Source organism: Stomoxys calcitrans, chromosome 4 (assembly GCF_963082655.1).
Source record: "Stomoxys calcitrans chromosome 4, idStoCalc2.1, whole genome shotgun sequence".
Lineage (NCBI taxonomy): Eukaryota > Metazoa > Arthropoda > Insecta > Diptera > Muscidae > Stomoxys > Stomoxys calcitrans.
The window spans coordinates 6,664,823-6,678,028 of record NC_081555.1 but is presented as its reverse complement, the minus strand read 5'-3'; the positions used below and the strand labels follow the sequence as shown (position 1 = coordinate 6,678,028).

General features: G+C 32.5%; 1 protein-coding gene and 1 long non-coding RNA gene across 41 annotated transcripts in view; one reads left to right on the top strand and one right to left on the bottom strand.

Annotated features, from left to right (window-relative positions):
- Nucleotides 1-13,206, bottom strand: part of LOC106082769 (uncharacterized) — a 241,901-nt gene that overhangs the window by 39,875 nt on the left and 188,820 nt on the right. The window lies entirely within an intron of this gene.
- LOC106082698 (sodium channel protein para) overlaps nt 1-13,206 on the top strand; it is a 240,220-nt gene that overhangs the window by 48,241 nt on the left and 178,773 nt on the right. For all 40 annotated transcript variants that reach the window (XM_059367549.1, XM_059367548.1, XM_059367574.1 and 37 more), the window contains 2 exons: nt 6,433-6,522; nt 8,410-8,600. In XM_059367549.1, coding sequence (XP_059223532.1) covers nt 8,451-8,600 — 150 coding nt within the window. In that variant the 5' untranslated portion in view covers nt 6,433-6,522; nt 8,410-8,450. The remainder of the gene's footprint in view (nt 1-6,432; nt 6,523-8,409; nt 8,601-13,206) is intronic.

Below are 13,206 nucleotides of genomic sequence, written 5' to 3'. Positions count from 1 at the left end.
TTAATTCGAATTCGGAGAATGTGGGGATTTTCACAAAATGAGTCTACGTATTATGAATTACACGTTTTAGTTTGTCCCCTTGAAGCAACCAGACTATTTATAAACAGTCGTATACTTTACAAATGTTCCCATCCGCCATTGCAGATAGCGATTTACTACAGCATTGATTCATAATCTCTAGAGCTAGCTTAACTATTTTGAACTGTTTAACCCCTTGTAATTAGGCTATGGATGGTATATATGGCCATGGATGAATGTGATTCTTAAATTTAGAAATATATTATATATATACGAGTGTATATGTATGTCTAATAAGCTGCTGCATGACTGGTATTGTAGTAATACCAAATGGAATTAAAGAGTCTGCCAAAAGTTTTGGCAAAGTAACTTTGTTTTTTTTCACCAGTGCTAGGATATAACTGTTCCTATCTTTTTATGCCTTCACCATAGGATTGGGGTATACTTATATCGTCATTCCGTTTGTAACACATCGAAATATTGATCTGATACCTAACAAAGTATATATATATTCTTGATCGCCTTGACATTCTAAGCCGATTTAGCAATGTCTGTCGAAAGCACGCTAACTTTCGAGTGAGTAAAGGTAGCCGCTTGAAATTTTGCATAGATGGAAATTTGTCCATGAACATTCCACTAAGGAACTGGGGCAAACTTCTCACATATCAATGAGTGCAGTCCGATTCAAGTTTAAGAGTCCAAACGGCGTGCCGCAGTGCGACACCTCTTTGGGGAGAATTTTTAACATGGCATGTAAATGGCTCAAATCGGTAAACTGATCTCGCTTACTTCTTGAGCCTCTAGAGGGCGCAATTCTTATCCGATTTGGCTGAAATTTTGCACTATTACCTTTTTTAACAATTGTACCAAGTGTGGTTCGAATCAGTCCAAAACCTGAAAAAGCTCCCACATAAACTGATCTCCCGAATATACCTCTTAAGACTCTGGAAACCGCTACTCTTACCCGATTTAACTGAGGTTTTGCAAATTTACTTTTGGCATGACCTGATGTAGCTCCCATATAAAACGATCTCCCTAATTTATTCCTCTGTTTCTAGAGGGCGCAATTCTTATCCAAGCACAAACAAAGTCCATGAGGATTTCTTGTTATGACCTCCCATTATCTCTGTTTAGTTTCTGCTTATAAATAGAAACCGGCCAAAGAACTTGTTTTTCATATATAGATGTAGCGGGCATAGAACTTGACAAATGCGATACGTGGTAGAGGGTCTATAATTTTCGGCCCAACCGAACTTAGTTCACTTTTACTTGTTTTGTTTTAGCACTATGTAATTGAAAGTAAGAGCTGTTAAAGCTGTGTAGTTATGCCATCCTACTGAATATAAAGAATAATCATTTGTCGCATCAAATAAATATACATTTTAATATTTTACACAATCCCAAGCTCATCTTCTAGTTTAAATTAATTGAACAAAATTGTATTAAAAAATTTAGCTTTCCCCTGAATATGACTATTGCTAGCTATTGCGATTCATCACATTGTACTGATCTACAGTTGGCTGCAAACGTTGTTATCAATTTAAATGTCCAAATATAGATGAGGTCATTGCTTACTACAATAATGAAACTAAATACAAGTCACAACATGTTTCTGTTTATTTGCGTTTTTAACAATTAATTAGTTTTTTTTTTTTAATTTAAACAGAAAAAAACAATAATGCCAAACAATATAAGAGGAGGTCAGTTTTGAGTGTAATTCAATTAGAATGCGGCAACTTTTAGTTAATAAATTTAAAAATATTATTTGAATGTCAGTGTATTTTATTAAAAAGAACTGTAGGGAATAAAAGATGGGATATTTGAAAACAAATCTGTTTATTGCTTTAATAAGCTCTAATTAAGTTTATGGGAAGTGGACCTAGAGTTGTGTTATAAAATGGAATAAAAAGAGCTTTAATAGATAACCATAAATATTTTCCTAACTTGACCCCTCTTTGTTTTAAGCTTTTGTTTGGCATTGACAGCTATTAATATATTCGAAGGTCATCATTATGCATGACTCATTTTCTCTAGATCCATTATGCCAAGTAATGCTAATAAAAAATCTTTAACAGTTCATAATCAACTATGTATAACCCACCTAAAATTAAGAAAAATCACTTTTGCAACGTCACTAAGTTAAATAAATGTAGCCAAGGAGGTTTGAATAGATTTGATATCCTACGCTAAACTTAACCTTTGTTATATTGTTTAAATGTATACACACATACATACATAGTCCACAGAACTATGTCAAACTCGTAAATTCCTTTTTCCTGGCGCCATTCAATTCGCCTTCTCATTAGGTCATAAATAATTATAGTTTTCCATGTCGTACATTGTGCCTTACCCTTCCAAAGAGTTATCATTAATTTATTATGATAGACGCTAAAATAATTGCACATGTCTGTCTGTCTGCTTGCTTGCCTGCCAGCTTGCGTTTGTGGGTGTTTCGTATTCCCAGGACATACTCATAAATTGGTAGATTGGTTTATTTGTGCCTCCATTGTTCATCTTACTGCCGTGTATTGTTCCAAGTAATTATTGCCATTCATACAAACTGACTGTAATTTATATATGTATATTATAAATCTCATTAGTATATTTAATTGTTTATTGTTTGGGAAGATGAAGGAGAAAGAATTACTTTTTTGGGCGAAAGTTTGGGAAAATTCGGTTGATTTATGATCTATTTAAGTGTTGTAAGCTAACTGGAATATTGCGTAAGGAGTGTTTTTTGCAAATTATTAAGGCCTATTGAAATAAACAATCTTTGAATTTTCAAAGTTTACTTTAAAAACTAGAAAAAAATTAAATATGATCACACATTTGGTTTGTCTTCTGTAAAATGAGAGGTACACCGTCTTTAATACTTTGAAATATGAGTCTAAGACCTAATCATGTGAATATATTCTTTTATGATTTGATCACAATGACTTTCTAAGTCATCTTCCGTTTTAGTGTCTATTTAGACACTGCTTTTTCGGAACAAAAAAAAAACTATAAACTTCAAAATTTTCATAAATTCTTCTCATTGGTGTGGCGGAAGTGAAATTCTCGAGAAGTGATATTTGGAGGGAAGATTTGAGTGACATGCTTGTGGTACTCTGCTAATTTTCCAAGATATGGTATGACATGGGCCAATTGTGGTCGAAAACATACAGAAATCTGTTGGCGGCTATATTCCGACATCATTTATTTAACAGTGGTCAACTCTTTTCCGAATTGCCGAATTAGATATAAAAATTTTTTAAGGTCTTTAAGATCGATTTTTAATTTGATATAAATGGGTCATTGATAAAAAAAAATCATTTCTAGAACTTACCGAACATAATAAACTAAAGGGTGATTTTTTAGCTATTATCTTTTTGGCATCACTGGTTTAAACAGCCCACGCACGTTTCGTGTTTTGTTTTACTGCCAAACATCTTCAGTTTGGTCTATAATTTAACCATGAATCGTCTTACAAACGAACAACGCTTGCAAATTATTGAATTTTATTATCAATATGCGTGCTCTGTTAAAAAAGTTCATGTCGCACTTCCTCCATTTTATGTACAAAGCTTATTTTTGGCTAAGTAAATAAGCAGAATTGTCGATTATGGAGTGAAGATCAGCCAGAACCATTGCAAGAGCTACCAACGCATCCAGAAAAAGTCACAGCTTCGTGCTGTTTATGGGCAGGTGGAATCATTGGAGCATACTTCTTCAAAGAAGATGCGAATCGTAACATAACTATGAATGGCGAGCGGTACCGTGAGATGATATCCATATATTTTTTTCACCAAAATACAAGAGCTTGACTTGCATGGCATGTGGTTTTAACGAGACGGTGCCACATGCCACACAGCACACGCAACAATGGACTTATTGAGAGGCGAGTTTGGTGAACATTTTATTTTACGTTCGGGACCGGTCAATTGGCCGCTTAGATCGTGCGACTTAACGCCTTTAGACTATTTTTTGCGGAGCTATGTTAAAGCTCATGTCTATACAGACAAGCCCGCCTTAATTGACGCATTGGAAGACAACATTGAAGCTCTTATTCGTGAGATACCGGCCGATATATTGAAAAGAGTATGTCAAAATTAGATTAAGCGAACTATTAGGTTGCCCAAAAAGTAATTGTGGATTTTTCATATAGTCGGCGTTGACAAATTTTTTCACAGCTTGTGACTCTGTAATTGCATTCTTTCTTCTGTCAGTTATCAGCTGTTACTTTTAGCTTGCTTTAGAAAAAAAGTGTAAAAAAAGTATATTTGATTATAGTTCGTTCTAAGCTTTTTAAAAAAGCATTTACTTTCTTTTAAAAAATCCGCAATTACTTTTTGGGCAACCCAATATTTGAGGTGCAGTCACGGTCAAACATTAAATTATATGGACCGTACTATCGACTCAAATAAAAATTTCATGCAATTTTCTGAATTTTATGTGTTTTTTTTTTCTTTTGAAAAACTTTCTTAATGCTCTTAAAAAATCACCAGTTATAAAGAATTCCGTTCGAAGGAACTTAACCGCTTGGTTATGTTTGGAAGTGTTGTGAGTAACTCTTGTATCTGAATTGGTATACGGTTCTCCTATTAAGTTTATAGAGATTGCTAAGAGTACTTCTTCCATCATATTATGAGAAATGAAGAAATTCAAAAAGGCAAAAATTCGTAATTGTGTTTTCATTAAAGAAAACAGTTGCTTATATGCTAATAAATATACTTTCTACAAGTAAAACTTACTTAATGTGAGTGTAGATGAAATAGTTTATAACTCAGATGGAGCTTGTAAGCATATGTCTTTAAAATAAGCAAGCAATTAACTAAACGCCAGTAAAAACAATAAATGATGAAATGAAATGATGCTTCACTTTGACTTGAAATGATGACCCTACTTTGTGACCAAAGGATTGCAATTCTCTAATCTCATTTCTATTGTTGCTTCTTATACTTTTATCTACCTTAAAACTGTTATTGGCCTGCCACCCAAAGCAACTGTATGCTTTTTATTGATGATCCTGATTTGCAAAATATGCAAACCATTGAAATATCTTTCCAAATATAACGATTTCACATATTTCATATTGTTTAGTTATTGTTACCCTTAAGTTAAATCGAAAACGAAGCAATGAATTTGCTAAAGATTCCTTTTGAAGAGTTATAATGACTGAACACAAATGAACAAGCAAATTGACCTTGTATCCATTACTAGAATAAATAAAGAGTATTACCAGTAATACTATGATCAAGCTGCAATATCTAAAGGCATTAAGATTTAGATTCTTGGAGCAACTCTAGTTCACAAACTCCATGAGGTTGTTTTGTGGGGGCGATTTCTATAAAGGGTTAACAAACCCTAACCTAAAATGATATCTGCCAAAATTATGGAACAGCTTTAGAATATAAAACGAGTTCATTCTTGCACAAACCTTTGGTTTTCTAAGTATAAACTAGACAATTCATTGAATGATAATGAAAGAAAATGTATATATTTTTATGGAGTAGTGGATAAAGACAATCGATTCACTCTCTCTATTGGAAGTTGTAGAAATTTACATAAAATTAAGATGTAACTTCAACCACAGCAAATGGTTTAAATGGTTTACATAGATATATATATATTTCCAAGTACAAATAGACCTCATTAGGAAAATTATATATCTCTCAGTTTTTATTTTTATAGTCAATGCTGTGTAGGAAAGTTTCATTTTATTTGTACAGTTATGATTATTATCCTTGAATAAATAAACAACAACAACAAAAGAACTACAAATATGACGAATACTACGTCGACTTACTTAGACTTTGGGGTATGATTACAATAGTTCTATAAAAAATTTATGATGATAAATTATCGTGGGTACCATTAAAGTGAATGAGAGAATTCCCCGAGAAGCATTTTGACAATTAAACTGAAGAAAGCAGTCATCTACACGTATAATATATGATGCGGACTACCTATGCTATACAAAAGCCGCTTGAAAACACAAACATACAACTTTTAGAAGGTTTGAGAGAAAAACACTTGAACTAGAGTACTCCATAATCGTATGGAGAAGGCACTTCCGCACTCACTTATTCACACGGTTGCACGCACAGGTTGTCATCATCAACATCAACAACAACATTACAAAACATCTACATCTAGTCGTCGACATCATCAACAACATCGTCATATTTGTTCTAAATAGTTTCTTAATTAAAGAAGCTCGTATTTTATTCATTTAGTTTTACTATATAATCCTTGAATATGCACAATATTCCTTGCCAGAAATACATACTCACACATTCATACTTTTACCCATACACACAATGCTGCAACTATGATGCTATACTGCTGGCGATGTTATACTATTGCAGGAAACTAATGGTGTTGTTTGTTTGTTTCCTCTTCCGTTAATTTTTTCTTTCTTCTCGTTTTTTCCAGAATACGTGTCTGTGGTGGGCGCTTGTTTGAAAATGGCGCCTCGGATATAGTTGTAACTTTGACGTAGCAGGCGACATACATGTGCCTCATGTAAGTAGTGTTTTATTGTTGAAGTTGTTGTTTTTGTTGTTATTATTATTATTGTACTCTACTGCTAACCCGTCAACCTACCAAAAACGACTCGCTCACCTACGTCTAATCACGTAGCAACAAACAACCATACATACATGATAGCAGTACTTTGTAGTACTTATACAGATGACTGCAACTGTGTGCTGGGTTGGGATGCTTTTAGCAGTGCAAGCCAGTGTTGCCATATGTTGTGGAAATTGAATTGAACAAAAACGAATAGAAAAATAGAAAATAAAATAATATGAAATAAAATAAATTAATGTAAACTAAGATATATTAATATAAAGGAAATGAAATGATATAAAATAATATAAAATATAATTAGGAAAACAAATATATGATATGGAATAAAATAAAATAATCTGAAATAAAATAATATATGGCAAAATAAATTAAAATAAGATGAAATAAAGTAAAATGAAATAAATGAAATAAAATAATATAATTTTGTTATTTTTTAGTTAATATTCGAGATCTTTATTTTCTTATTCCTTTATTTATGCATAAATATTTTGCATTTCAATACAGATCATATCTTAAAAAGGCATTTAATTTTTATATAAATAAAAATTGTTTTTATTTAGTTCAAGTTCGAAGTCTTTGTTTTCTTATTTCTTTATTTATTATTCATCGATATTTCGCAACGCAACTCACTGTCCCAAATTTCGGTGAAATCTGACAATAAATGCGCATTTTATGAGCCCAAAACATTATATCGAGAGATCGGTCTATATGGCAGCTTTATCCAAATCTAGACCGATCTGAGCTAAATTGAAGAAGAAGATTTGAAGGGCCTAACACAACTCACTGCCCCAAATTTTGGCGAAGTCGGACGATAAATGCACCTTTTATGGGTCTAAGATCTTAAATCGGGAGATTGGTCCATATACCAGCTTATTCCAAATCTGGACTATACAACTCACTGTTAAATTTCGGCGACATCGGACATTAAATGCGCCTTTTATGGCCTCAAGACCTTAAATCGGGAGATCGGTATATATGGCAGCTATATCCAAATTTGGACCGATCTGGGCCAAGTTGATGAAGGATGTCGAAGAGCCCAACACAACTCACTGTCCCAAATTCAGCAAAATCGGATAATAAATGTGGCTTTTATGGGCCTAAAACCCTAAATCGGCGGATCGGTCTATATGGGGGCTATATTAAGATATAGTCCGATATAGCCCATCTTCGAACTTAACATGCTTGTGGACCAAAAAATAATATGTGCAAAGTTTCAGCCCAATATCTCTATTTTTAAAAACTGTATCGTGATTTCCACAGACAGACGGGCAGACATGGCTAGATCGTTTTAGATTTTTACGCTGATCAAGAATATATATACTTTATAGGGTCGGAAACGGATATTTCGATGTGTTGCAAACGGAATGACAAAATGAATACACCCCCATCCTTCGGTGGTGGGTATAATAAATGAAAAAATAAAATAGAATAGAATATATATTTTTTTTTTGTTCATTTCATTATTTTTAAAGAATAATATGAAGCTTATTATAAAATTCAAGAAAAGAAATTAAAATAAAATAATATAAAACAAAATAAAATTTAAAATGAATAAATAAATGTCCTTTGAAATAAATTTCAATATGAAAATGTATATTTAATTTCTTTTGGTTTAGTTGTTGTTTTCCATTGCTCTGAAATTAAGGCAACACTGGCTGCTATGCTAGTACTACCCCTCCCATTGGTTTTCGTATTTGTATTCGTGCTGATACTGTTATTTCATTTGTTTGTTATTGTACATATCAATGTTTGTTTTTTTTTTTTTTTGGTATTTCTTCGCTTGTTTGTAATTCAATGCGCGTTTTCACCTTTTCGAACTAGGCCTTGGAAATCTGAGGCTCTCATCGTTGGCCGCATAGACAATGACAGAAGATTCCGACTCGATATCTGAGGAAGAACGCAGTTTGTTCCGTCCCTTCACCCGCGAATCATTGTTGATAATCGAACAACGTATCGCCGAAAATGAAAAACAAAGGGAGCTTGATAGAAAGAGAGCCGCCGAAGGAGAGCAGGTAAATATTAAGCAGGCCATTTATTAGAAACTATTTCTTAAAAAACCCAAAATAATAACAGAAACACCCCCGAGCCGCCTAATCTCTCAGTGTGCGTGTGTGTGTGCGTGTGATATGTTGTAACTCTATAAATATGTACCTTTATATATACATATATCTCTATATATATAACCTTTTCTTAACCAAAAAAAAACAAAAACCTAAATTTACTAATCCTAAATGTGGAATGTAAACACTCTTATTGTTCTACTGGTAACGGAACAAAAAGAGAAAGCTTTTTCTATTACAAAAAAAGACATCCCGCCAAAAAAGTGTAACTTCCCATTTCATATTATCCTGATATTCAAATTATCCATTTATATCCATTCATTCATTCCATTCATAAAATCATTTGTCATAACATTACCCATAATCACAAAACCAAACACCTTAAAATAAAACATAATACTTCCCTTATTATTTGTTCTTTTTGCCAAAGAATTCTTTTTAGTTTCCTCTAAGAAACTATCATAACCTCCCGTTATACAAGAACCTTGTCTATCCTTACTCCAACAATTTCATACATAAAATTCATGGTTTCCTTTCATGTCTTCCCTTGTATTTTTAATAATTGTATCATATCTGTTGTTAATATAAAAACTTTATAATCTTAATTGTATTTTTACATTTGGGTAATTTTTGTTATTTTTATATTTATTTGTTTTTTATATAATTTGTATGTGTTTTTTCTTTTTTATTATTATTTTTGGTGGCTTATTTTATTTTGATTAAGACTTGCCTTAGTTAGACTTCTACTCTTCTTCTATTGTTCTCTACTCTCCTTTCTGTAATTTGATATTGTTGTAGTTACTACTAACCCCTAACTTAAATTAAAATCAACCGCAATCTATATTAGAAGTATTCTCTTTGAAATATTATCTTTACAATTCAGTATAAGATCAAACAGCACCTATTGAATACAGCCTTACCATAGCTATCTATTCTTTTGAATCCTTTCTTCAATTGTAATACCATATATGTTGATCTTTCTATCTCTTCTCTAATAGATGTTGTATTCCAATAACAACTCAATGGTATCAAAACTCACAGTAAATTTTAGTATAATAACCCTCCAAGTATTTTGTTAGAAATTATATTTTAAAATGTTTACAATTATAAAACTGTTACAATAAACTCCGTTGTGGCTTCGGTTTTTGATTATGATGAGCAAACAAGAAATTAGAAAAAACACTCCTAAAAAGTTATAGCAGGTCGGAGAATAAGTATTAGAAGCAGTTCAACTAATGATAGAAAAAGATATTTCAATGTAGGTTAAGTTAACTTGAAAAGAGGGTGCGGATAATAATCCGCCCGTGCCACTATGGACAAACACCTAAGCCAGTAATCGGCTAGTTGGGAGCTCTAAATACTAAAAAGTAACCTGGAAAAAGAAAATCCAAGTCAGGAATTCCGTGCTACTTAATTGTTGTCCTTAACACGCCCCTAAGATGGTTCATGTCTGGTATTGTGTCCCCATCTAAGTGCCTTTATGGCCAATTTACTGTCCGTAAAGATGTTCACACTCAACGTCCTCCCGTGAACACGCATTCCGTGATCTCTCGGATCTCTGCCTGCAGGATCGTATTTTGGTCATACGTTATATTAAGGACGTATTTTTGTATTTTGATGGAAATTCTTTGCTTTCGGTTTGTGGTGATGTATTTGGAAGTACTAAAAGATACCTCGCAGTTCCAAAACAATCTATCGGTAATAATGGTGCTGTACTAGAGGCAATTTATTATGCAGTTTGTTGGAAATATCAGGCAGTGAGTGTGGCATAACTCGGTCTCTTTGTTGAAGAGACTGTTCCACTGATATAGAATCTCTATGATTTGATGTCATCCTCTAAGAGGCTGTGATACCAAGACTGTTTAGAATATAACAAAAGGTGAATTTGTCCACCAGAACACAACACCATATAGTATAACAGGTCTGATAACTGAAGTTAACATGACTTGACTTTGTAATCTCTTATAAACAGCGAAGTTGTGGGTCACTTACCCATAACGGACTATTGAGTGCATATTTGTATTACTGTCCACCAAACAACAAAAACATTTAATATTATAGGTCAGATATCACTTCAAAACCAACCCATGGCTTCAAATTTTAAACTTCAACGTTAACCAAATGCAGATAGTCTGACTTTTATGTTCAGAGAAACGCACGAAATGCCACTTCTCTTTTTTGTGCCATGGGAAAAGAAGCTTGGCCATGATGTTTTATATATTTAGTTCGTCATCATCTTTTATGCTGTGATATCCAGACTCTGTGGAATATTAGGTGAGTCCTTCCACCAGACCCCAAACCGATAGAACAAAAGACTGCAGTTAACAACCAAAGTTGTCTTAACGTTGTAACCTCTAATGTCTACCAATATTAAAATTGTAGATCAAAAACCCAAAACAGAATATTGGGTGCATAGCACCTTCTTTCAAACCACAAAACCATACAATTAATGCATGGTTTGGAGTTTAAAACTTTAACGTTTAGCAACAGCAGATTTCTGGTTAAAAGGTGCAGTAAATCTTTAGAAATACGGTTTCTGCTTTCTTTTTTGCTATGGAGGAAGTATATTTCCTATTGATGATGTTAAGACTCTTTAATTGCATCATGCGGTGATGTCACGATTTTAGATATATAGAGTCTAAATTGTAGACTCTGTAATATATTATCATTGAGGTTGATATACTGAATAGAACTGCATTAATTGATATGAGAGAAGTTTCCCTTGCTCCTCAACAAAGTATTTGTGAAAAAATTTTTAAAAATTGCATATTATTCAAAGTGAAGCCATCCAACAGACTACAATATCATATATCGAACGACTGCAGTTTACAACCAAAACATGGCTTGGAATTATATTAACAGCAAATTTTCAGATGCAAATATCAAATATAGAGTATTGCTAGCATATTTGTAGCACCTTTGACCATATTTATGTCGCACAGTTCCGCTTTAAACCAATGCAAGACTTGGATCGGCCACCTCTAACGTTTACCAATAGAGTTTCTTCAGGCCATAAAAAAGTAGTAGCATTATTTTGGTTGTAGCTATAATGTCTAGACTCATAGGTACCATACTCTTTGAGGGTGTGATACCCACACGCTGGATGAATTATTATATGAGATCATCATTTATCACCATATAATACAATTCTGACTACTATAGTTTACGAACCAATGCATAATTTGTAACGTTGACCAATAGCAAATTTTTAGGTGAAGATTTTCCCCAAGAAACGCAATTACTGGCCCTTTATATATCTGTTGCAGTGCTTACATTTCGTTCCTTAAGCTGAAAAAAATAATTTTTTTTATATATAGAAATATTGTATATGTATTAACAAGCTCACTTTGTCGTAGTGCAGAGAGCCTTTATTTGGGTGTCTCAATATTTAAAAATTGTGTTCATTTAACACTGTAGTAGTTCAACTTACTCCAATGAAGAATTTAAATTTTAGTTGAAAAATATGTTCTTACATTCACACCCTTGAGTTTTAGCTACATTGGAAGTAAAAATGAATTTGTTGATTATACATTTCCAGGGAAGATGTAAATGCCTTTCCATTATCTCTCTGTGGGCTATTATCAGAAAGAAAGATCCTTAAGAAATGTTTGAATACTTTGGAATTCTTGTTTGTAACTCATAACAAAATACCGAATCCTTCCTCCGAACCTACCACTTGAGTAGCCAGTTGAATTTTTTGCAAGCTCTTTACACTAAATCTGCGAAGACTCTTGTTTTTATACTATCAGTTGCTTTCCTACAGTTGTGTTCTTTCTATTACTATTTTTTTATTTATGGATTTATTGTTACCTATGTATCTATATAAATATATATACATAACTATATATTTTCATCTTCTTCTACATAGACGTATATTTACAAAATTCTGGTGTAACAAAATTTTTAATGTTTTCTTATAACTTATAAATGGATTGATGATATTTTTTATTGGCTTCACTAGAAGAAATGCGTGTACATTAAACAAACGAAAAGGGAAAACTATGTGTACATATTAATCAAAAAAAAAAGAAAACAAAAAACAGAACAACAATTGTATAAAGTTGTTTAAAACTTAAACTATGGGCAAAAAATTATTTTTATTTTTTTAATAATCTAAAGAAATTTGTTAAAGTTTTATGTTGTTTTATTTAGTTTAAATATAAATTGTTTTAGTTAGTTTTGTTTTCTAACTCTTAACAATTAACATAGACTTCACATAATATTTTTATTGAAAATTTTAGATTTTCAATATCTTAGATGCGTTAACTCATCTATTCCCTATTATTTCCCAACATCCCTTAGTAACATGCCTCATTGCTAATCATTTGTATATATCAAACTAGTATCTATGACCATTATCATGCGAGCAAGGCGACATTTGGTCTGCATCATATCATCTCTTATCTGTGACTAGAGCAGAACGATGGTTTATTAAAGCCACAAAGTAGCAGAACCCCATTTGAATTTTTCACCCATTGAAGAATATTCATGGGAAAATTATTCTTTAAAAAAAAACTTTGTATCATTCATTCTAAGTATGAATCATTTTTATTTACGC